At 37.1% G+C, this 26,930-nt stretch overlaps 1 protein-coding gene across 24 annotated transcripts in view; it reads right to left on the bottom strand.

Moving 5' to 3' along the window:
• The window catches only part of RBFOX2 (RNA binding protein, fox-1 homolog (C. elegans) 2), a 197,094-nt gene that overhangs the window by 16,499 nt on the left and 153,665 nt on the right, over positions 1-26,930 (bottom strand). For 8 of the 24 annotated variants that reach the window (XM_014530819.1, XM_014530831.1, XM_014530825.1 and 5 more), the window contains 8 exons: positions 24,207-24,353; positions 21,545-21,598; positions 12,252-12,344; positions 9,436-9,496; positions 6,197-6,250; positions 5,986-6,078; positions 4,377-4,521; positions 613-652 (listed from right to left, as the gene is read on the bottom strand). In XM_014530819.1, the coding sequence (XP_014386305.1) occupies positions 613-652; positions 4,377-4,521; positions 5,986-6,078; positions 6,197-6,250; positions 9,436-9,496; positions 12,252-12,344; positions 21,545-21,598; positions 24,207-24,353 (687 nt within the window). Of the gene's footprint in view, positions 1-612; positions 653-3,782; positions 3,887-4,376; positions 4,522-5,985; positions 6,079-6,196; positions 6,251-9,435; positions 9,497-12,251; positions 12,345-21,544; positions 21,599-24,206; positions 24,354-26,930 lie in introns of all 24 variants that reach the window. The other 16 variants (XM_014530827.1, XM_005883250.2, XM_005883253.2 and 13 more) reach the window with 7 other exon arrangements.

Here is a 26,930-nt window from a genome sequence, read left to right as displayed (position 1 = left end):
ACAAGGGCCTTAGGCAAGTGAATACTGGTTTCCTCTCCTTCCCACCCACTCTTCACTGGCATCAGTTTCTTCTTTTGCTTTCACACGTTAGTGCTCTCTCACAGTATGTAAAACAGGAAAAGACCAATTCAGAAAGCTCACTGCCATCTACATAAATCAAAGCTCTAATGATCTAAAGAGGGATGTGAAATGAGAAGAAAAGCAGAAAAGGAAAAGAGCTGGTTGAAGGCTAAGCTGTCCTGTCATTTATGTATGCACATGATACGACAGTAATAAAAGACTTTAAACCTGCTGATCATCTCGCAAATATGTTCGTGATCCATAGACCATCTGTGGGAAGAGGGAAGGGAAAAGAATATGTCCAGTAGACTGACTCCAGCAATGATCAGGAAACCCAAAGGCTTAGTTTGGCACCCAGGGGAAAGCGCAGTGGCAGAGAAGCATGCTTGCATTCTTAAATATATAAATATATATATCCACAAGGAAAAAGAAAACAAAAACTAAATAAATGATATTTTTTAAAAAAACCAAACAAACCAAACCAAAGAAACAGAAAAAAAAGGCTGGCTTGTCAGGGGGTGGGGTCGAGAAGGCCCCAGTGTGTGTACTTACATAGAGGTCAGCACCGTAAAATCCGTCCTGGTAAACCACACTGCAGAAAATCCACACAAAAACAAAAACAAAAAAACAAAAGAACAGAAACACATTCCGGTTATTGAGGACGGCAGCATGCACATGCGCTTTACATGGGCAGGTGATGTATGAATACACGACCTGGGCTCAGGCCAAGGCCAGTCAGTGAGGACACAAGAAAGTGCACGCACGTTACTCAGCTCCAGGACATGCGAGGAGGAAAGGAATGCAGGCTTGGAATGAACCACCTGGATGTCTGCTAATTGAAAGTAAGATGAAAACAAGAAAGAGTATTCCCAGGGGGCCTAATACAGCGATTGAAAATCTGCTGGATTGGAAATACCAACTTTTCATATCTGGAGTGTTTTTTGTTTTTAATAAGCTTGCCCTAGGAGAAAGTTTTTCTTTAAAGAGTATCAAAAGGTGTGTGTGTGTGTGTGTGTGTGTGTGTGTGTGGGTGGATGGGTGGGGGTATGGGGGCTGGCATGAAGAGAGGGGTTTAACATGAAAAAAATTAAGCCAAAGAATTCCATTAAGGTGAGACCTAGGCTAAAGTATATTTCAAAATTATGCTTAGTATCTTGTTTTATTTTTGTAGTAATATGTAAATTTTTTCTGATATCCATACATCACCTGCTTTTTACCCTGCACATTAGACATGCGATAAGATTTGGCTGATCACACAAGCATGCAAAGTATTATTATTCAGCATTTTAAGAACCAATGCAACACCTCAGAAAAACAAGTCAATCAATTCTGACCAAAGTAAACAGAGAAATGTAATTAAAAAAAAAAACCAAAACAAAAAAACACAACCAAAAATACCCACAATGCATTGCTTTCACAAGCAGAGATAATGAGCTAATAAAGGTTAAGGTGATTGGTCCAAGGTCCAAGAATTGAAAGGTGCAGTGGGGATCCCAGATAGTAACAATATAATCCAGAGTGGGAAGGAGTAACTAGAAGATTTTAAGGGTTCTTTTTTGACCATACGAATACTCATGGAATTCTGAAAAATACAATTGTTAACTGAAGTTCTGGGCATGACCTGTTTTATTTAAAAGAATAAAACTGAAAAGGTAGCTGGTTAGGAGTAGAAGGGTTTATTTTCCTGTTTAGAAAATTAATTTGTATCAAACAAACAATGGCTCTCTTCTTGTTTTAATCCTAAGCAACATTAAAATTAAAATACAGATTTCAAACCTTTTGAGGTATTTTGTGCATTTGTGCAAAACATTACTTTGGGACCAAGAGACATAGAATAGTGGTAGAGCTAAAAGAGAAGGCTTTCTTCTTCATATTTGTTAAATCAAGATTTGTCTATTTTAAATTAGATGTTTATTGTGTATTCAACTAAACAAACGGGAAAATTTCACTGCTACCTTCTCTGTTACAATAAACAAGTCAGCAAGTAAAATCATCACATCATATTTTTAACTTGAACATGAAATCACTTCCTCCGTATAGGTAGCAGGAAAGTTTCTGATTCTGCGTTCAGTAACATTTGTTGTTTACAGGACAGCTGGGTGACATTCTGCAATGCCCCACATATGCTGTGCCTTTGTCTTACACAACAGGCAAGTTGAACTCATCTGTGATGTTCACTGAACTAAGTTTTATCCATTTTTAGAGTCTCCAATTGCAGCTAAAGAATGGTGTTAGAGAGCAATCTGCCTCTCAACTGCACTTTTGTAAAACGGAGACTTGTTCATAATGAGAATTCTAATAAAATGCAAAGCATAGATGCCAAGTGGTGATTAGTTAACCTTCAACTATTTCAGTATGGGGAGACAGGCAAAGATTGAAAAACATTTCTTCTACAGAGAAGAGTGGTGGCATGAAAAACATGAATAAATTTTACACTAAGTTGTGTCATTTACTAGGAATATTCAGTTAAATTCTAGGAGAATTCCAATAGTCCCTGTATCAAATGCTACAGGAGGCTAGAACACAATGATTAATGATGAAATTAGTTTACCAAGCTGAGAAGCAATTTTAGGCCATTCCCCATAAAATACTGGACTTATTCCTTGCCATCTTCCATGTAAATAGGTGGTTTAGTTAATAAAAAAGAAAACATGGGACATTAGTGTTCAATGTAATGCACAGAAATTGATGTGATTAGACATAAAGATAAAATATCTTTGATCAAATATATACCTGACACAGACTTGGTAGAGAATTGGTTCTCAAGTTTGGCCAATAGACTGAAATGACCTACATCGAATAGGAGTGAATTGAACCACTTTATAAAGTAACTCAGGAATATCACAAAATAAAGAAGTCCCATGTTTCTGTTGAGCAGTATCTCTTTGTGACCATGACGGTCAACTCTCTTGGACTGGAAGACACTTCATGAACAATTTTCCTAGTGTGTAGAGCTTCCAAAAGGTTTGTTTTTGTGTTTTAATTAAATATTTCTTGGTGAAACAATACTGCATCTTTATTTACTTCTTTAAAAAGAGATGTCAGAGGTTGAAGGTCAAAGGTCAAGTTGAAAGGTGGGGAAAAAGGGATAAAATTAAAAGTAATGGCAGAAGATGGAGATGATGGAATGCATGGGATTTAAATACCTACACACTGCAAACAAAAGTTTGTTTCTAAAGCAGTTCCCTTCTAGTGGCTTTGGAGCCTGCTCACTTCAACATGCATACTTCTCTTATCTAATAAACATGTTCTAACTTTGTGGAATGGAGGACCTCTAATGGCATGTCCATTTGGTCTATGAATGAATGCTAAATTAGCACACCTGAAAGCCAATTTTGCCATAAGAAAAGGACCTACAAAGGAGGCTCTTTCCCTTAAATTTTAACTAAGTAGAAATGAATAGGGTCCTCTGCCACTATATTTATTCCTCTGTAAGAATATGGAAAAAGCTATCACAGGCAGAGAAAAGGTGAAGAACACAAATGTCACATCTCTGAGGAAGGAAAGTCCTTGATGCAACTACCCTATATAAAGTCCACTATAAAAATATACATGTTAGACTCGCATGAGAACAACTAAAAACAAAACCTGCCATCTTCACTCCTTCTCCCCATTCAAGAACAAAGGATTTATTTGTTGCTATGGAATCAGTCCACTGCATGAGACACCCTCCATACAAAAATCAAAGGGTGAAGGATGCTCAGCTACATTAGTTGTTTTACCATCATTCAGAAGCCAACTGTAGTTTAATTCTTCCTACTTCTCCCTTTCTCCCTTGATTCAATTGGACTTGGTTCATCTTTGAATTAACCTTTTAATCCGTTTCCTACAAAGAAAGCAAATCCATTGTGGGTAACTAGCTCTGCTGCTCACCACCCAGGCAGTGAAACCAAAAGGGAGGGCACATGTGACAGCCTCAGCCCCAGCCCAGGGTGGTGAAAGGGGGTGAACACAGCAGAGGCAGTCTTGTACTACAATCTTGAACTCCTATTTTGGTTCTCTGCAGTAGTGTTAATCCATATTCGTGCGATGCTGAGTGAACTCCATGCCAACACATTGCTAGTAAACACAAGACGGTTCTGGCTATGGTCTTAAGCCACTACCTTGAGGGCTTAAGGTGGCCAAAATGAAGATTTAAATAATGAATTGATATTTGTTATACTCTGATGATGGTATATTTTGGTTCTTGCCATCTAATTCGTTAATTTGTAAATAATCATAGAATCTCTACTATGTGGCACGGCAACATCCCGGAAGTTATAAGAGGACTATGGTATTTTCTTGTCCAACTGTTTATTCTGGAATCTAATACTTACCCTGGATAGGCGGGAATGGCTGTTGGAGGTACCGCTCGCACTGCACCATACACCGTCCGCCCCCTGCCCCTCAGATGGGCTCCTCTGAAAGCGGCCGCCGTGGTGGCTGCAGTTGGGTAAGGAAATCCAGGAACTAAAGGGAGACCCAAAATATGACAGAAATGTCAACTTGCATTCAATAGTAGGAGTACAAGCACACTTGCTTTGAATCAATTACAGGAAAGATTAAAAAGTATGTACCACATCTTTTCTGAAAAAGAAAAGGGAAAGAGACCCAGGATGCAAAAGCTCACAGTAGCACGCCTCTGTGATCATAAATCTTGAGTGAGCTTTCTTCGCTCCTTCCCAATGCTGGTGTCACCACGCAAGCTGGTGAGAAGCAGGTCAAGAAGCTCTAAGAGCTACCACCACAGTAAGAAAGGACACTTTCCATTTCTGAGGGCAGTTTAAATGGACTGATATAAACTCTTTAACTGGCCAATTATTAGTCTTGCTTCCAACATTATTACGTGCATATCAAAATTACTCATCATGGGAATATTCTTTTGTGTTTTTACATGGTGCGAAACTCCAAGGCACACAATAGTCTTCAGGTATTTCATCTCATTAGTCAACTTTATTCCTTTATCTAAAATATTTTAATCCAGAAATGGAAGGTGAGAGGGAAGTTACATCTCTCCTGTGGTCTTGTATCCTGTAGAGGCAGTCATTGTCTGAGGTCTGTTGTAAGTGTGCTCTCTCTGGAAGGCACGCAGACATTGATTTCATGTCTACCAAACTGTTAATTCGACCTCTTGCTGGAGCAAAATGACTCAAGTCAAAGTAACTTTGAGATATCAACAGTTGAGAATAATCAATAATCCTGGGGGTGCTTTTAAGTGATACTCTGCCAGAGGGCCCAAAGCTGACTTGTAGAGAATATGTATAATATATCCCACAAGTACTTATTTCTTTTGTTTTCTACATTATCAAGTACATACTAAAATGTTCTTTACATGCCCTCATCCCCTCTGCCTTTCCAACTACTTGTACTCTGTGGCAATCTTCATGATTTGGTCAGAAGGATTCTAGCATAGGCTAAGCAGAACAAGGCACTGTGACAGTATTATCGCTCCTAAGAACACCTCCTTTTCAGTTATGTATTACTAGAGGCCTGGTGCACAAAATTTGTGCACTCTGGGGGTGGTGGTGGTGGGCCCTCAGCCTGCCCTCTTGCAATCCGGGAGCCCCCGGGGAAGGTCCGACTGCCGGCTTAGGCGGGGAGCAGGCCTAAACCAGCAGTCAGACATCCTTAGCGCTGCCATGGAAGCAGGAGAGGCTCCCATCACCATTGCTGCGCTAGCCAGCCATGAACACGGCTTCTGGCTGAGCAGCGCTCCCTGTGGGAGCGCACTGACCGCCAGGGGGCAGCTCCTGCGCTGAGCGTCTGCCCCCTGGTGGTCAGTGAGCGTCATAGCGACCAGTCTTCCAGCTGTTCGGTCAATTTGCATATAGCCTTGGGGGGGGGGGGGGGGGGGGGGGGGGGGTGGGGAGCGGGGGGGGGAACTTCTAGCTCATCATTGCTTACTCAACAATCAAAATCCATGCCAGGCCAACATAGGCTACTTACTGATTAAAGGAATGTAAGTGTTAATACCCCCTCTTCCTGATAGGGGCACTGCCGCTTCGTTGCCCAGGGACACATCTGCTTGAAAGCTGGATGCTGATTGTATTAAAAAAAATTAAAAAATGCACAAAAGATTACAAAGGAATAGTGAATTGCAAAACAACAGACGTTGTTAGTTAAATAGTACACGCAGAAAAATCAATGTAAATACTACCTGCATATAACTCGGGGCCATATACAGCTCCAACTACTGGGCTTAATTTCCAACCTGAAATGGAAGAGAGGACGGTGAGCATTTAAGACGGCATGAGGATATAGGGAAACGGAGTGATGTGCAAGTTGGCTTCAGACATCTCTGGGTTTATTTTTGTCTATTCTCAACTTTTCTTTCGAATGCCAACTGGGGTTTATATGAAAGAGTGATGACATTTCTACACCTGATTATCTTCAAGTAGGACTGTGATGGGATAATGAGCAGTGTGGGGGGGGGGCGGTGAGAGGGAGAGGGAAGGGATAAAAGGAAGGAGAGAAAAAAATTGGGAGGGAGGTAGGAAAATGGAAAGGGAATGAGAGAAGGAAAAAGAAAATTAAACAAATCTTGGCATTTGGTACAGTGTCTCTTACAGAATTGCCTAACAACCTATTCTTTGTTTAGGAAAAGGAAAAAGGCAAAATATAGTACGTGTCATTCTATATCACACTTTTAAATGTATCGTCTTAACACTATTTATTACTCTAGTTGTTATATAAAGGTGCCTTTTGACTGAATTCAAATTTGACCTGGATCTTTGCATTCCATGTTCGATTATACCATGTTGATAGGATTTTGGGTAAACTGAAATCTCCTTTCACTGAGATTTACCATTGGGATTTCATTGGAGTTAACCAAGTGAACAAGGAGAAACACTCAATAATAAAATTGAAGCTACATTCCCAACTTCAATGCATGTCCTGAGATTTTAATTTGTAATAAATACATTTAAGTTCATCAGACTTTTAAAAGTTACTAGACTGCTGAACATTAGGTTAAACATTTATAAATTTTAAGTATTTCCAAACATTAGGTTTGGTGTCAACTGAATTTCTTCATTCCCTTTTTATATTCATAGGAATATGGCAAGTGTTAAATAAAGTGTACTACTGCCCACTGTTAAAGACTGGAATTACACATAAAAACTTTAATCAATAAATATTTATTGAATTCAAATATGCCCTATTATGTTTCTGAAAAACTGGCTCTTTGGTTTACTTCTTTGATATTAGTTTAAGGGCCTAACATTGTGCCACTGCTACTCTATAAAATTATAAATGAAAAGAAGAAAAGGTCAATTATCAGATTTAAATGGCTACATTATTCAAGAGAAAACCCATTAATTCTGAATTAATCCAATCCCCATTCATTATTTTATGTGCTCATAGACATTGCCCTTCATTATTCTACATAAATATTGTGCCAAATCTGGGTTCAAATCCTACTGGAATTGTAAGAGCACAAATGTTCTGCAATGTCAGACAAATAAGTGTTTCCAACCACCATCAACTGAAATGCTGAGAATTCACCAGAAGGGCACCCAGCACTCTTGTCACAACTGTTAACATGACAGAGGCAGATTTCTAAAATGTGGCTCCATTAGACCTGAATATTGATTTAGAATATTCAAAAATGACCCTTTTCTTTCCTGCCAATGGCACTATTACTTAAGTACTTCCTTTAAATGCATATAATGGATGGACATTATAATAATGGTATGCTGTCAATAATATATTGAATATGTCCAGTTTTGTATAATTTAGAATGTATTTTCACAGATGTTTATTCATTTCGTCCTTCACAAAACCCAAGATAGGTACCACTTGTGGGACAATGAGGAAATATTATATTTCTCTGGGTTTCATGTCCTAAATAATAATAAGCTAAGAGGGTTGGATTTTGATGACTTCTAAAGAGTTTCCTGGTGCTAAAATTCTGTGACTGCAAATTTACAGAGATTAAAACAGAATAAGGTAGGAAATTGGCTCATTGTCACAGAGTAAAATGAAGAGTCAATCTAGAAGTAGAATTTCTATCTTCTGAATTCCAGTGGCTCTTTCTGCCACACCACCCTCCCAGGATCTAAAGGAAATCTGACATACTTTGCCTCTCCCATTTAAAAAAAAGTTTTTTGCTCCACAATGGGTTTTTCTCCAAGTTGCAGACACTGCCACTTTTGTGAGATCAGTGTAAAGAAGAAAATATGAGGTAAAGGGGGAGGTGGTGGTACAACATGATATACCATTGATAAAAAAAGTAGGGAAAATGCTAATTATGCTGATTTGTGTCATCTGTTTGAAAAGCTGGGTTAAATATATTTATTGAAGACTTTGTGGGATATACTTCTATTTCGTTTAAGACATTACCAGAACATACTGTTACTCTAGCAGTTAGGTTCAGACTTTCACAAAGCACTTACAAGGGAGAAATCCCCCCTTTTATAATCTAGATACATCTTGCAGAACTCTAAAATAGAAAAGAGATCAACCGAAGGACTTATATGCATGCATATAAGCATAACCAATGGACATAAGACACTGCGGGGTAGGGGAGGCCAGGGGATTGTCAAGGGCGGGGAAAAAAAGGAGACATATGTAATACTCTTTGTAATACTTTAAGCAATAAAACAATAAAATAAAATAAAATAAATAATAAAAAAAATAGAAAAGAGAATGAGTTGCTCAGACTAAAGTAGAGCTGGAGGCCGCAGGATCCAATCCATACAGTTTCCTTTTCCTCGCAAGGTGGTCCTACAGAGCACAATTTGTAAACCACTGCTGCAGAGCAGATTAAAATGATATCCCATCTCACTTAGAGAACATGAGTCTAGATTAAATTTGACAACTGATGTAAAAGTTTCTTCTGTTAGACAAAATAGTCACAGAAAAATTTCTTCTCAATAAAAAAGATTTGTAACACTCACTATATGACATGCAGTCATGGAATAGAAAATAGAAGACACACACACACGTACACTATGGCTATTACCTCTAGAGAAAAGGAGAGCTAAATGTCAAGAATTACTCTACTCATGCTCAAATAAATAGGAATTAGCAGTAAAAGTGAGAATTGGTGGGCATCCAGGGGTATTATGGACAAGCCTAATAATGTATTACAGAGAACTACAACAGCCAAAAAGAGGGTGCTGTAGTGGGACCTAACCTGAGTTAAGAGGTAACCTCAAATGACACATTCACACTGTATATCAGATGAACTTTACTGAGACCAGAACACCTTAACAACTAAAAAATTAGCTTAATTCTAAGAAAAAAGTTAAATTCTAAAAAAACAAAACACCCTCCTAGGTAAATGAAACAAACTGTCTTAAGACTGAAATCAAGAGAGATTCTTTGATGTTAAAAAGCTCATTATTTTCACAAGAATAAATGGCATTATTCTGATGATGATTAGTAATCTCTTACCATTTGCATATGGTGTGACCATCTTCTTATTGGTCATTACACGTGCTGTAGCATTATTCACCTAAAAATAGAAGGGGCAAGGGGGAAGTAGACCACATTAAGAAACATGATATTGTTTGTCCAATAACATAGTACTCAATTAAAAAAGTAAATTTCAGAGAACATTGATTTAAATAATATAGCAATATAAAATATTAATGTATAATATTTTAATTAAAGTGTTTATTAAATGAGGCTAACAAGAGTAAAATGCAGTTTCTTAGTCTCCAATGGAAAACTAGGGCCACTTTACCACCCAGTACTCCAAAGAAAAAATCCATTTATAAGTACCTTGGAGATCTCTTAAACAGAGAAGTCTCTGCATTAAGAAAAATATGGGGAAAATAGTAAATTAGAAACAACTGTTTTCACATGAACTCTGAAGTAGTTCCTTAATAAAAAGGAGGACATAGATTTACAGGAAGATAAGAAAATAAGCCTGTAAATTTCATCTATTCTAATGTTCAGCATTTTTGGTATGTTTGTATAAGATTTTACTGTTTGAAGTTAGTCAACAAATATAGGAACTTAGATTTCCATGTTGACAGTCTTCAGAACCATCGTGAATTTTCTAGACCATGTGGTCTATCCATTTATGAATCAAGTTTTCAGAAGGCCTTTAGATTAGGCACTTAAAAGAACTGAAAATAATAAAGCGTATGTCTCGTGTTGTATGGTACTCTCCACCCTCATTACAGAATGGCATAATTCAAAGCGTTGTTGGTGTTACAGAGATGGTGCTGATGAAGAAAGATGAAGCAGCCCAGTGGCAGAACCAGCCTCAAAGCTCCGACCAGGAGGTGAAGCCTCACCACACACCTTGATTAAATACTGTGCTGCCAGGTCATAAGACAGGCCAGTTTAAAAAAAAAAGAAAAAAAAAGAAAAAGAAAAAAAGATCAAACATATAAAATATAAATGTCTTATTTTGCCTCTGGGGACTTACATAATCCTAAATTTGTATAGTGATAAATTTATGCTACAAAAAGACCGATTTTAGGTAGAACAGGAACTTAAAAAATGCTTTAATATGTCTTTTAGGATTTGTATAGTGGTAATATTCCTATGTGAGGAAAAGAGCTTGAAACTCCATTTACTCTGGTTTGACCCACCAAATAATACAAACATTTCACATTTAAAAAGAAAGAATGGGATACAACAATGATGAGACTGGGAGCATGCTGTTAAAAACACACACACACAAATAAAAGGGAAAAACAATCACTTTTGGGGAGAAGGGAGAAAGTGAAGAGCAAGGCTCTCACAGACAGGAATGAGAATGAGGCAAGAGCTTACACTAGCTGCTGGAGCAGAATGCACCCAAGCACTTAAAAAAAAATGGCCAGAACCAATCAGAGACCACCAGTCAGCAAAAGAGACCAATAGCTGCATGTAACAGAGAGAAAGGGTGGGAAAGGAAACGGGGAAAGGACAGGAACAGACTTGGGTAAAGAGAATATAAAGGCAGGGAAAAGAGAAAGTCAGGGCAGGAAGGAGAGCCATCAAAGGCAAAGGAAGAACAGTCAGCTCTGAACGGAGGTTTGGGAAAGAGGACAAGTAGGAAAGGAAGTAGGAGCAGGAAGTGCATTAATAAAACCAGCCAAACTGGAGTTGAGTAACTCTGAGTAAGATGTGCAAGGGGGACAGTCACCATGACGTCAGTATCCAACAGCTCAGATGCTACAAAACAATGTACATCCAAAGTCCAGGCGGCATTACCCACAGCATTGAAAACAAAAGGGGGAGGGGAAGGGAGAGGAGCAACAAGTCAAATCACATTTTGTCGTGTTAATGTGAGATGGCAGATGGACTTTTTCTTTCTTGCTTAATTGTTTTGTAATTACATTTTATAAAGCTTCTTCTCTAGTGCTTTGGTTTCACTTACCGCCAACGGGCACCATCGCCAGCATTGTGTATAGTTACCATGGAAAGAGTGAGTCAAGTGAAGGGCCCTTAATGCTAAACCATTGGAAAGGGAGGGGGAAAAAAAGCAAAATATGCAGACATCTTACTCAAAATGGTGGCTTTTATATTTCATACTACTCAAAATTGGGAAAGGGGAAAGGAGCCAGTTAACCTTCATTGCCTTATTAAATAAGAAGGGCTGGTGAACACAGGTGGCTGACTCAACCACAATGATAGTCCATTCACCAGGCAACCGCCAAACCCTCTGTGTGAGGACTTTATCCATTAACTGTTGAAATTCTTGACATTAAATATATTTGATGAGTTGTGGATTCTTTCCTCCCTCCCAACAACCTCTAGGATCTTCTATTCCTTGCTTATCACACACATGGAGGCGAACTGGCCTCCTGAGAGAGAGGGCATTGGCTGGCCCCTTGATTTATTACAGGACACAATGTTATCAACTGGATAGAGATAGACATTTTTAAAGTTAGTTTTATATTGGCCTGATCATAGGAATTTGGAGTCTGGCAAACTGAGGCAAAGGAAAAAAATCAAGAGAGCAAAGGATGAACACCTTGGAGGAAAAAAGTAAATGAAAAATACCCAGACACACACACACACACACACACACACACACACACACACACACGTAACACAAAATTAAAATTCCCAAACAAAAAAGGCGGGGAGGATAGAAGTGTTGCTTTTATACATTTTAGTGCAAGAAGGTGAAGGACAGAGACACAAACACACATACATGTGTGCACACACACAAACAAGACAGGGCTCCAAATGTGAAATAAGTGAGGCAATACACAAAAAGAGAAACAAAAATATAAACCAGAAATTGAATTATTGAAGACATGCACCTCGATTTTACGGCCCTCTACCACGGTGCCGTGTAATTTCTCCCTGGCCCTGTCTGCATCAGCACTATTCTCGAAAGTTACGAACCCGAATCCCTGCATGCAGCGGGAGAAGGGGGGAAAACATGCACATCGTTATATTGAAATACTGATCTTGTGGTCAATAGAGAACAAAATATCACAGTTTGAAACTGACATCAGCAACAACTCAGCAATATGCTCCCGAAGTCACATTTTTGGACCATGCATATTTTGTAAAGGAAAATTAAGTCCAGTAAGAGAATAAAGAACTGTTGTGGTAGTAGTAATAATAATATAATTATCAATAACAATAAAATAAAACATAAAGCATGTGAGGCCAGACCAAAATTAAGGTATACAGTTACTCGGGTCAAATTATTCAACCAAGAATCTGAGTATTTTTAAAAATATCCTACTTTTCTTTCTCATTTCATGCTGTTAATATACATGTTTCTTTATGTAATACTAAGAAAATACTTCATTAAATCAATTATTCCCTAGTAACTTCTACATGAAAACTGATATTTAAGTATCATCATTATATAATGAGATTTTTAAGATGTCTAATCATTTGAGCCCCCACTCTGCCTCCTGCTTGTACCACCTTGGAAACAGGATAATTTAAGACATAATCTTGATGTATAATTCTGTAAGTATTGGGTATGGTAAAAAAAAGCACTCATGTTTGTCTAAGCAAATGAAACTATCACTAAACAGTGGTCAGTCAATGATGACATTTCTTCAGTGACAATTTTAAAAGACCACACTGGCACTAGAGTGGCACTAGAAGGGTGGACAAAAGTAGGTTTACAGTTATAAGTACATGAAAGTGTATTATTTAACTAGAGGCCCGATGCACGAAATTTGTACAAGAGTAGGCCTTCCTTCCCCTGGCTGCCGGCACCGGCTTCCCTCACAGCCCTGGCTTCGCCTGGAAGGTCGTCCGGTCTAATTAGCATATTATGCTTTTATTATTATAGATTACTAAGAGGCCTGGTGCACCAACTTGTGCACGGTGGGGTCTGGCCAGCCTGCCCTGATCAGGGCTGATCGGGCCGGCAGACCAGGGGAAGGGGCTGCGAGCGGTCGGCTGGCTGGCCCCGCCCCCTGGATGAACTCCTGGTAGAAGGGACAATTTGAATATTAGCCTTTTATTATATAGGATTGTATTATTTTCCAAAGGAACAACTATAAGACTACTTCTGCCCACCTTTGTATGTTCACTTTAATTTCAAAAAATTGCTTATCCAAATTTGCCCAAGTTGTACATTTGTTGATGCCTGCATCTGCTACTAAATATGTTAGCAATTTTCCATATATGGAGAAAAAAAGGAATAGTCAAAAAAGCAATGGAGCCCTAACCAGTTTGGCTCAGTGGATAGAACGTCAGCCTGTGAACTCAAGGGTCCCAGGTTCGATTCTGGTCAAGGGCATGTACCTTGGTTGCGGGCACACCCCCAGTAGGGAGTGTGCAGGAGGCAGCTGATCGATGTCTCTCTCTCATCGATGTTTCTAACTCTCTATCCCTCTCCCTTCCTCTCTGTAAAAAATCAATAATATAAAAGCAATGGAAATGAGAACTATGTTAGTGACATCAGTTGCATACTATTCAACAGGAAAAGAATACCATAAAACAGTAATACAGTTGCTACCTTGAATTAGGATCAATTTGTTTGTGCATTGTAGATACTGAACAACAAAAACCCATGAAGCTTTACTTCACTACGTGGACAAAGCAGGAGACCAGGGAGTTAACCCACTTTACTGTTCGAAGTGTATTTGAAAAGACTGCATGGGTTTTAATCATACTGTTAATTTCAACATCAGCAGGATTTACTATGTTCTTATACAACTCTTTCATAAAGCACTATATCAGTTTCATTTTAGGTACAACTATAAAATTGTCTCAAGTTATTTACATCCGTAGAGTGGTAAATGCTTAGACATTTCTGGGAAAGGCCTCATTTCTCAATAGCTCCAGTGTTCCTCTAGCATTCTTTAAACACCATCGTAGGGTAACCTGGAACCCTTTGTTACTCAAGTTCTGTTTTACAGTTTATTACCATGAGTTCTCCTGTATACACAAAACATGTTCTTAACTGAGATGGTAAACAGTGTAAATTGCTCAACAAAATTTTATAAAAGCAACTCCATCATCGTGAAGGATCAGATCACTCAGCATTCTAAAGGATTATATGGCTGGACAGCGAACCATGGAGGATTCCAATGGATCATCTCTACCTTCAATTTGGATATCACCATAAATACCCTAGAAGGTGCAATGCTAAGCTGATAGGAAATTTTCAACGTATGGAATATTACAGGTAAATTAGTTAACACTTCCCTTAAAAAGAAATAAATGTGTTGAAAATATCAATGGGAACACATTTTGAAAATCAAATTTTGATGTTAGTATGTATAGGTATACAAGAGCAAGTTACTAATTAATTCCACCATTTGTTGTCTACACTAGATCCACTGGAGATGAAACCAGGTCTCCAATTCTGGAGAATCCTCCAGAAAGTTAAACCTTTTAAGAGAGGTCAGAGATAGCGATGAGTTTTATATCACATTTTAGAAGTATTATTAGCTGTAAAGCTGTAATCCAACTGTTTGCTACAGACTCATACATTTTATGCCTTGGATAAAATTAATAAATTAATACTTATATAATGAATTATGTGCAGACTAAAGCTAGGTTTTTAATTTGAGCATTAAGACTATATCTGTATACATATATACATACATAGATGTTTGCCTTTTAAGCAAAACCATGGGACAGAAAGGCTAAACCTGCTGGTTTCATTTAGAAGGTAAAGAAACGAAGTCAAACTGAGGTTAAGTACTCAATAAGCAACAAGGCTCAAAGCATCAATTAGGCTTCTTCCATGTAGCTTCTTCCTACGCTAATGGTGAGGAAATTAAAATTCAGCTTTGAAATCCAAGTTCAGTATTCTATTTACTAAACCACTTTAGTCCCCAAATCCTTTAATTTTCTTCCTCAAGTCCAATTGCTAAGTGTGCTCTATGACTCTCCTTTCTGGATGTGCAGGTAGGACACCTGGGACATGACAACTGCATCTCCAACAGAACACAGGGAGGTGTCACCAGCACTGACACTGTGCGGTCAGCAATGACCAAGGTTAACACCCTGTGTAAGATTTCTGTCAATAATGACTTTAATATTCTGGAACAAAATTTCACTTTCAAATGCTTTAAAATTGGTTTTAAAAGAAAGGTGCTTATCTGTCAAAGGAAATGCTGATCAAGATACCAAAGACATGACAATAAAGCCATCTTTACAGACATCTTCACCTAGGGTAAGAGGAGGAAGGCCTTGGCGATACTGATCTGAAACAGAAATAAGAGGATTTCTTTCTTTCCTTTGAAGATAAATAGACCTTGTGGCAGACAGAATAGTGCCCCTAACCCCCTTGTCCTAATCCCTGGAACCTGTGAATGTTACCTTACATGGCAAAAGGGATTTTGCAGGTGGGATTAATGATCTGGAGATAGGGAGACTATCCTGGATTATCCAGGTGAGCCCAGGGTAATCACAAGGGTGCCAATATGTGAAAGAGGGTAACAGGAGAGTCAGAATCAGGGTGCAGCAGCCTGAGAAAGACTGGATACATTTGGAAAGGGGCTGCAGGCCAAGGAATGTGGGCCGCCTCCAGAAGCTGCAAAAGGCATGGAAGTTGATTATCCCTAAAAATTACTGAAGGAATGCAGTCCTCCAACACTTTGATTTTAGCCTGGAAAGATCCATTTTGCACTTCGGTCCTCCAGAACTGTAAGATAATAAATGTGTGTGGTATTAAGCCACCACATTTGTGGCAAGTTGTGCAGAAGCAATAGGAAATTAATACACCTCACAGAACTAAAGTCTGATTGGGAAGGTGAGACGCATGACAGCATTTTAAATGTATCGGCCTTAAAACGCTTTTCTCTTATGTTGAAACGTCAAATGTAATTTTCCATCAACTCAACTTAATGTTTATCTATCACATTTACAATTTTGTTTCAAGAATATTAATTCAAATAAAGGCTAAAATTTTGTTTTAATATACTATGTTCTTCAATAAAATGTAAGATTTTTGAAAATGTGCAAGGAATTGAGCTAAGGATATTCACAGATTATCTGGGCTTAAAAAGTTACTAATAGGAAAGTATGCTTATATGAAATGATGTTTTCATGTGCCTTCATTCTTAGAAATCTAATTCACATTAAGTTAGGCCATTCAGAGCTTTTGCTTTGAAAAAAATTAGTAAAATTATGTCCAATCCTAACATTTTCCTTAGAAGAGCTTCAAAATGAGCAATATATCAAACAGGGAAACGTTAACCACTCTGATTAGTTTCAAAGTCAAACTAAGGTTTAATGTCAAACTCTTAACAAGAGAAAATATATCAGGGATGTAAGAAAATAAAAAACAGATAAAAAGTAAACCTTTATTTTAATTTAAAAAAATCATGTTGATATGTTTGTCAACACCAGCACTATCAGACAGAAATGTAACACAATTCACATATAATTTAAAATGATTACTAGCCACATTAAAAAGTAAAACTAGGTAAAATTAATAATGTATTTTATTTAACTGAATATATACAACATATGAGTGAGATGCCTGACATTCTTCTTGTGTGTTAAGTCTTTGAAATCGGTGTGTATTTTACACTTAAAGCACATCTCAATGTACACTCGCCACATTTCAAGGGCTCAACAAGGCCTCTATACTGGACAATGCAGGTCTATATGCTTTATACTTTTACCTAAGGTTCTCAGTTCCCAAAGTCCTACTATGTGAACAAATTAAACACCCATGTCACATTAGTGATACCAGCTCTCTTTTGGAAATCGAGGAATAATGTGGTTATCGGTTGTGGTTAAAGCTTCTTCCGAGTGTGACAAAATGTTATCACCTGCCTTGACATCATTAAGGGCAAAGAAGCCGAATAACTGTCACCTTTTTAGTCTGGCCTCAGACTGCAATAAATAACAAGCAATAGGATGAGCACCGTGAACGTATTTTTTAATTTGTATAATCTTTGAATTTTTCCATCTCAGAAGAATGAGAAAGAAAATTTACCATGTAACTTTTTAGGGAGAAATCAAAAGCAGACGGTTCTCCTGGGTATGGCCAGAACACAGAAATTAAAAAATAAATAAAAGAAAAAGAAAACTAAAACCCATAAAATGGTAACAAAAGAAAATAAACTAAACCCTTTGGAAATACATGCACTGTTAATTCAGTTTTAAGTACTATGAAAACCATTTCATTTCAGCATTACCTGTCAATTTTACTGAAAATTACAAATGCTGACTTAGTGCAATTTCAGACAGTCTTTTGACCATATTTATAAATAAATAAATAAACAAATAATCTCCTTTTCCATGAAATCGAAAGCCAGGGAAATATAGGAGAAGTTAGAGCATACTACGTGTGTCTGAGGAATGGAAATAGAGGTTTTATCTTCCCTAACTCCAGCTTAAACTTTAGCCTAACCCAAACCAGACAGATCTCCATCATTCCAGAAATCCACCTGTGAAGTAATAACACATCAACTTAAAAATTTCCTAGCAATCTCAACAACTGTTGCTGTGCTCTATTTTGTAGTCCTTTCATCAACTCAATAACTGGTACTGTCTGAAGAAGTAAAGAGCTTCTACACATTTCAGTATTATAATACATACATGTCCTTTCAAGTGACAACTCTACCGAAAGTATGTTGAAAAAACCTTATGAAAAATATAAATGTTAGAATATGTGTACTTCTTTATTTAATAAATTTGATAAGTATCACAAATTATTATAGGGCTGGATGATAATGAACAGGATGGTGGGAAATCTGAATTTCAACAATGGAATAAACTTTGAAAAGCAACAAGTCTGCAGGCTCTAAAAGTGTCTAGCAGAGAATGCAAGGTCAAGAGTACTGGGGATTGAACTAGGTGACCCTTATTTAGAGTTCTGTTTAAGATTCTATGTGAGAAAAAAAGACTGGAAGGAAATATATGAGAATATTAGTGAATATTCTCTTTAGTGAGATATGTACGCTTTTTTTCTTTCTATTTCTCATTAACATCATGTTTTCCCTTTATAATCATTTTTAAAAGGGCGCTTTTTAAAAGTTGTCACTCAAAGGACAATATAATTTACTGTTCAAACTGGCACTTTAAGGGGAAAAAGGGACATTATTAATAATTATGTTCAGACAACAGGTATAAAAACTGGGATTGTCCTAGATAAACCAGGACCTATGGCCAGTTACCTATATCTTCTTGTTTATATTAATACTGGGCTATATATGGTGAAATTTGGAGGATCAATAAAGCTACACAAGCCTGTATAATCCTTTTCTAGATTCTGTTTGAGTACCTTAGTTAATATTTTGGCAGGGGTACCATTTTTCATCATATATCCTAATTGAACACTTTCAAAAGGATAGTCTATCTTTGTTTCAGTTAATCACAAAAAATTAAATACAGCTGACTTTATATTTATACAAAAGAATAGGGAGTAAAAAAGATTTTTTTTTAAATGGCATGAAATAATTTAAATGCGCAGTGTGCACGTGTAAACATGTAAATAATATATATTTGCTCCATAATCTAGGTAAACCAAATGCACAATATGAAGGTCAAAGAAGAAAAAAAAAAAAAGTCAGCAACAAACGGACAATTACTTCCTGGAGCACAGAAATTCTACTCTGCAGGCAAGCTGTAAAGGTAGAGTATTGGCAGGCAGGAAGGCACGGGCATGGCAGCATAACAGTGCCCACTTATGACTTTAAGTGGGGATATTCTAAACCCCTGGGCTGAAAGTCTCATTACAAAAAATAAAACATGGCAAAGAGTTGCTTTTGTTTTGGAGCCATTTGATTAAATACTGCTTTACAAGTAAGTATTACTTATCTCAGAATTAATTTGTGACTAGTTATTCCATTACTGCTTAAAAAATTTTTTCAATAAGGCTAATTTCTGTACAGAAAGCACTCTTAAAAGACTGAACGACTCTTAACTGAACAATAGGACCACATTAAGTTTTCTTTTCTCAGGTTCCTTTCAAGACATGTAATTTATAGTCAACTCCAAACATATTAGAAATGAGAAACTAAACTTAATTTTAAAAAAAGAAAAGTATTGTTTAATTTATCTTCGGTGGATTCCAGAAGAGGTATCTAGGTTTGACTCCAATATAAATCTCTATTAACGAGTCTAAAACAGTTCCAGAGGAACCCATTTCAGCAAAGAACGTTAGGTGACAACAGAAGGGCAAGGATGAAAAAGGGTTTTGCACCAGTCCTTGTAGACAGATTCAAGACAACCCCAAATTCTGTGCTTTGTTTTAAAACATTTACCAATTAGTAACAGTCTGTCTTCCCTTCAGCAGCCCAAAGGAAAGGGGCAGTGAGGACACAGCATGGAGCTGAGAGAGGCAGCATATGCTTTTAGATTTCCCAAAGAGAAGAGGAAGACTTATGTCCTTTAAAAATGAAAATTATAGGGGAGAAGCAATTGAATCGGGTAAATTTAAAAATCCTTGAAGTCAATGAAAGAAGCCTTAAGAAAGATCAATTTCCTTTGCTTCAAAGAATTCAATTAAATTATTTTCTTGGTAAGGAGCCTGATGAAATTATATTGGGCTTTCGGTTGTTAAGAGTCTTGTTAAGGATATTTTAAGTGCATACACTTAAAAGCCAAAAACATTTAAACTGCTACTTTAGATAAACAGTGTAGTCAATAATCTTCACATTTATTTTACATTCATGTGCTTCTCATCTCTAAACCACTGTCATTGTTTCACCTTGTATCTAAAAAGGTCACAAAAAATAAAAGCAAACTATATGACAAAGAAATAGAAATCCATTGTGAGGAAATTACAAGCATAGTTTTACTGGTTACAGTTTGAATTGGTTTCACTTTAAAAATACTTACCAAGGAAGTGCTGGAGAAAATTCTGTATAGGCATAGTAATCTTTTTTGTTTTAACAGAAAACTGGAAGCTTAGTATATAATTACCTCTTTAATACTAAAAAATAATTATTATGGTAAAAATTAAACACTTTTAGTGTTGATGCATTCTATAAAGGAAGGGAATAATGATCAGGAGCATTAGAACAGTACATACATTTGTATTGGTACAGATAGGGGCAGCAGGTACATAACTCTGTAGAGAGGTGGTATTAATTTGGAATAAGAAATTAGAGAGATAAATACTAAGTTAAATAGAGCAAATAAATGAGTTTTCAAATTACATTCTTAGAGATTTAATCATAGCCAAGGGCTATTTTCAAAATTCAGTAGAGATGACCCAATGAAAAGTAATTATAAAACTGGTCTTACCTAAAAATGCCAGAACTGAACATAGCAAGGTAAATATTTGTAAGCTTGGCCACAGCTGATTGTGTCTGTGGGTGTATTTAATTTGTTAAGGAGGAAGAAAACTTTCAAGTAAAACTTTCCGAAATCCAGTTAATCAGATCTTTTCTCATAATGCCATTGTAAGACTTTACCAACCACTCATTCCTAAAAACACCGTTGCTCATTTTAGTGTATAAAAATTCTAAATCATACACATTGGAAATTTAATAGTAAATTATTAAGGGAAAATGTTTTAATTAAAAATATTTCAGTTCTTATATAGAACACATTTAGAAGAGAATACACATATCAATTTGCACACTGTTACTTCTTTAATTCTTATGCAAAAAAAAAAAAAATCACTCACTGTATTCTGCAGCTGGCCTGTAAGTCTTTAACTTAAAGGAGGAAATGAGTTCATAGTGAAGTCCTGAGTCACTATACTCCCTGTAGTTAAGTCTTGTCAAAATTCATTCGAAAGAGAGAGCAAGTTAACTGAATAACTGAAATATTAAATTTGTTCTAAATATGTCATTTCAAAGTTCTATTTTTAAAGCTGATTTGTTCTGATACTTCAGAATAGAATTTCACTTTTCCTTTAATATAAGAAGCATAGGGCAAACTGATGTCTGATGAAGGACTGGTGTGTCCTACATCCTATTTTCCTGACTGCCACACTCTCCCCTCCAACTCCTCTTGCTTCTATCTCATCACTCTCCTGATTTAGGTATCAAGATAAAGTTTGGGCATGTGGCAGCTTATTTTTAGAGATAATCTAACCCAAGCTAGACAGGAGCATTTTTGCAGGCTTGAAAGACAGCTTAAGTTTTCTGACTACTTACTGTTTAAAATAAAACAAAACTAAAATAACAAAAACAAGCTGACTTAATGCTGAAATGGAGCTTACCTTGGAGCCACGTTCATTAAAGATTATTTCTACATCTAGGATTTTGCCAAACTGCTGCAGAGACAAAAATAAAAACATTTGTTTATCGTCAGCTTTTTATGCACATACTTTACTTTCGTCTGAAAAAGAAACAGGCCTCCCCATCCTCCATCCCAAATACCTATTTAACATCCACGTTTCTACTTGTTGGTGGGCCCCAATGCCAGCTTCTGAGTTTTCCTCACCGAGCTGAGCATTTCTCCTTTTCCACTCGGTTTTCAATTCCCTCATTCATGCATTGCCCACTCTGCACGGGGGACGCTGTCCTCAGAATTTATTCAGCGAGTTTTCCTATTACATGCCTCTTCACACGGGCAAGAACTGGGGATTCCCCCACTACATCTCTAATTTTTAAATGTCTCAGTTTTAAGAAGTAAATCCTACGTAGAAAGATTTGAAGGCTGTTTTGCTTCCCCTTATTTTTCTTTAACTTATGAAAGTAAATCATGTTCATTATCACCTCCAATCCCACCACCTTAGTTCTGCTGCACAGCCTTCCTGGCTCTTCCTTAGGCATGTAACTATTTCCACATATACTTTTATTTTTTTTTAAAAAAACTTAATATACTATGAACAACTTTCCAAGTCAATAAATATATATCTGTGTTATTTCTATAGGTTACATGCTATTTTCCATTATACTTAAACTTTCATAGACATTATGTATGGATCTCATTTATTTGTCACTTTAATCTTTCTGCATTGAACACCATCAAGAATATTTTAAATAGTAACTTTGCTTTGTAATTAGTTAAATATTTTAACATTTGGAAAATCAAAACAAAGTAAAACTACAAAGCCTAGTAACTATTGTTAGGTAGCTAACAGCTGACTAGAGGGCAGACACAACACAGTAATTATTTGGAGATGTGTATATAGAGACAAAACTACCTGTGCTAATCAATCCTCAGATAAACTGCATTGAGGGGATGTGCAGTAAATCTCCAGATATCTTTGTAGCTCACACTTCTCTCTGAGTACTAAACTCATATACCCAATTATCTGTTTCACTTGGATTTAAAACCAGACTTTGAGAAATGTGCAAAAATTAAAAAAAAAAGAGCAAAACAGAAATCATGCTTTCTCATTGGGCTAAAACATTATTATCATTATAAAAACATGTAGTAAGAGCCCAAGTTTTCTATAATAAGCTTCTGGGCTTGCTTCTTGTTTCACCATTTAATAGAAAATTAGAAACATCACTGAAAGAGGAGAATGTCTTTATTTTGGGTAGAAGAGCATTTTGTTTTTTCCCTATACCTATCCCATAAAACTAAGATTTGTATGGTGTTTTAGAGTTTGTTTTCTTTTCTGTTTTCTAATGGGTCTTCATAGCATCCTTCTAGAGTCAGGACTACTTCCCCTTTATGGTTAAAAAACGAGGCTGAAAGAAGCTATTTTTCAAGTTTACAGAGCTTATAAAACGGAGCATGTAATCTATGCTCTTTACCAACGCAACTGTCCTTCTAAGTAGTAGGTACTAACCACGTGGAAGAGCAACCAGGTACCTACCCTTGCAAGGAAATTAAATTTTTATGCACTTAGTGCCTTATGGGAAGGGTATAATACATTTCAAGAAAGCACTGTTAAGTGGTCTGGGCAGATCTTCAATGGAAAACACACTTTTGACAAGAGAATGCACTCCATTTTCAGAGCTTGAAATTCCATGTTATCTCTGACAATTCAGTAGAAAACCTAATAACTCGTACTCCTGGGAAGTTTCTTCCCAAATGTAACCGGAATTCTTTATGCTGCATTTATATCTTCTGTTGTGCTCTTTCCTGTAGAGATGGAGACCAGCTGCTACCATTTCCTCTGTAAAACCTCTCTTCCAAGTTCTTCAATATTATCATTAATCTCAACCCTGGCCTTGCATTCAAAGTGCAACACACATCCAGGTAACCAGCTATAAGTGACAGAACTTTGCTCCAAGGTATTGTCACCATGAAGTGGCCTAAACTTCAGGAAGAGGATTTGGTTTTCTGAAAAAGCACCAGGCTGTGATACTAATAAAAAAATTTTAAAACCCAGTTATCTCTTAGTCCCAGATCAAGTTAAGAGTTTGCTCAAATTAAAGCAGGCAACAACACAATAAGCCCAGAAAAAAATTAAGATGCTCAGCAGCCACTCACTTCCCAATAACTCAAATCTTTGCTCTTACACTGTTTCTATGGTTGATTGGGGGAAGAATGAAACAGCTGGAAGAACACATCAAAGGTAGCAAACTAACACCCAGACCTGATTTTAGATATTGGTCTTGACACTGTTGAGTTATAAGTAAGAAAGTGAAAAAACAAATGAACAAACACAGGTACTATCTGCTTTCACAGATATTATATCATTTAATCTGCAACACTGTGAAAGGTAGTAAATGCAGTTTATCCTGATGTTAGCACTGAAAGTCTCATATCCAAGCAAATGGTCACCTTATTTATGTGAGAATTTGCAAAGCTGATGTCTAGTAGACAGGTGATAGGAAAAGTTTCTGATGACAATATTGATTTTCCCAGGATCTTCCTCAATCTATTTGTTATTTTATCCTAAAGTACTAATGACTAATAATATACATGGTAGATTAAATTTATTTTAATTGTAAACCCCAAAAAGGACTTCAGAGACTTACCCCAAACATCTGTCGGAGATCGGGGTCCCGGAAGCGGAAAGGGATATTAGAGACATGCAGCCGTTTAGGGGTAGATTTACTCTCTGAATTTTCACTACTTTGTGTCTGTGACGGCTGGCCGTCTGTCTGTGCTCCGCCTTCTGTCTGCTAAGCAAAGAAATAAATAGTGAACAAAAAATAAGTACAATTACTTCACATGAATTATGTAAAATACAATCCTCCTCCACGCAAATCATTATCAAACAGTTTCTTTAGGCAAAAATTACTGTTGTCCTTCTCTGAGAAAAAACAAAGAAAGATGTTATCTATGTTCAAAATGCTATAGTTTACACACAAAATTTAGGTTTTTTGAATATCTATAGTACATTAGTAAAATGGGAGAAACAGAAACACTAAGTGACTTGCCCAAGACGACATGGAGATACATTAGGATAACTGAAGATATAAAAATAGTACCAGCCATGGCCTGTGTGGCTCAGTGGGCTGAGTGTCCCCTAGTGCCGTGGTCGGCAAACTGCGGCTCGTGAGCCACATGTGGCTCTTTGGCCCCTTGAATGTGGCTCTTCCTAAGCCTTAGGAGTGCCCTAATTAAGTTAATAACAATGTATCTACCTATATAGTTTAAGTTTAAAAAATTTGGCTCTCAAAAGAAATTTCAATCGTTGTACTGTTGATATTTGTCTCTGTTGACTAATGAGTTTGCTGACCACTGCCTAGTGCACCAAAGGTTCAATGCTCGGTCAGGGCACATGCCCTGGTTGTAGGCTCGAGCCCCAGTAGGGGGCATGCAGGAGGCAGCAAATTGATGTTTCTCTCAAAAAATAAAATAAAATCAATAAAGACATATTTTAAAAAATAAAAGAAATAAAAATAGTACCATTACTCTTAGATTCTTAGTAAAACTTTCTATTTTTTAGATCTTCCTGTCTTGAAAATGAAGAGTCTGTTGTATTAGTTGTGAAGATCAATGCATTTCTGGTCTATCATTTCAGGAAACAAAGGAATATTTTTATATTTTATTCCCTCTATAAGTTCCAGAGTTTATGACTACTGGTTTACCAAAGTATTATTTATATAGAGGAGACACTTGGTGACAATGGCCACTTTACTTAAAAACGGAAGACACTTCTTACTCTGAAAGCAGTCTATACTCCCCTCCCTAATTCACACGATTCCAGGTAACTTTAGCACACACACCAACCTTTTGCTGCTCAGAGCAAAGTTGCGTTGAGAAAAATCTGTTTGGAAAGGCTTTAAGGGAGCCTGACTAATCCACTACACACATATAAAGGATAGGTTTGTATACATCTACAGTGAAAGTGTGTGAGTGTGAAGGGGCATTTTTGATCATGAGTCTCTTTTGCTGCATCCCAGACTTGTGTTCATCTAATCACCCCCCACCCCACCAAGAAATCCTCAAAAACGTTGCTATGTTGAGAAACACTTTTGACAAATATCTAATAGGTGTGATATATTCTAAGCATGCAAAAAACATTTATTTTGAAGCATTCACCTGGCAATTTCAGAACCTTGTGTTTTACCATTCACTATGATGTGCATGCCAAACCTGAGCCCATTAAAACCAACATATTTTATTTTATTTTATTTTATTTTTTTAAAATATATTTTTATTGATTTCAGAGAGGAAGGGAGAGGAAGAGAGAGATAGAAACATCAATGATGAGAGAGAATCATTGATCGGCTGCCTCCTGCATGCCCCCCACTGGGGATGGAGCCCGCAACCCAGGCATATGCCCTTGACTGGAACCGAACCCGGGACCCTTCAGTCCGCAGGCAGACGCTCTATCCACTGAGCTAAACCAGCCAGGGCAAAACCAACATATTTTAAAACAGGGATGGAACCTACTATTCTTATTATTTCAGTAGAATTAGAACTGAATCCCTAACTGATTCTTCTGGGTGACACAACAAATCCTTTCCCTTTGACCCAATGTTCAACTAAAAAAACACACCTGTGAATCAGAGATACTTTTCTTAGAGATGTTAGCAACTATTGTGGAATGAAGTTTGAGACTTTAAAATATAAAGGATAATCAGGAATAAACTCCGAATGAATACCAGCTTTTCAAGTGTCAATCTGAGTGATGGCAGCTTTTATCTCATTCCATTCAGGCCTTGCAGATGGCTTAAATGTGCAATGATTCATGTGATATAAAAATAGCAGAAATGGGAAGAGCTATGAAGCAATGACCTGCAAAAGTGTAACGTTTTCAATCATCAATCTGGGCACAATGTAGACTAAACAAAACAAATTCCATCTAAAGAAGAAACTCACTAAGTTACTAAAACTGCATCATGGACACCAAAGCAATAAGCAAGAGCACCAATTATAACGAATGCTTATCAAGAACCTTCAACCTTGCCTCTTACATCTCACAGCTGGACCACATGAAACTTTCTCCAATCAAACTTTACAAGCACCAGCTCAGGTCTGCAGATGTCAGTGTATCACTCTAGAAAAGTTAAAAAGACTTATTCCAGCTACAAACCAGTTTTATATATAATTTATATATGGGTGGGCAAATGTAGGTTTACAGTTGTTTATATGGAAAATAATATAATCTACACTAATAAAAGAGAAACATGGTAATTGGCGTACGACCGCTACCCTTCCCATTGGCTAATCAGCATATCCTTATGCAAATTAACTGTCAGCCAAGATGGCGGCCGGCAGCCAGGCAGCTGGAAGCGAGCATGAGGCTT

This window comes from Myotis brandtii, unplaced genomic scaffold, assembly GCF_000412655.1.
Source record: "Myotis brandtii unplaced genomic scaffold, ASM41265v1 scaffold78, whole genome shotgun sequence".
Classification (NCBI taxonomy): domain Eukaryota; kingdom Metazoa; phylum Chordata; class Mammalia; order Chiroptera; family Vespertilionidae; genus Myotis; species Myotis brandtii.
This window is presented reverse-complemented; position numbering and strand designations above follow the sequence as displayed.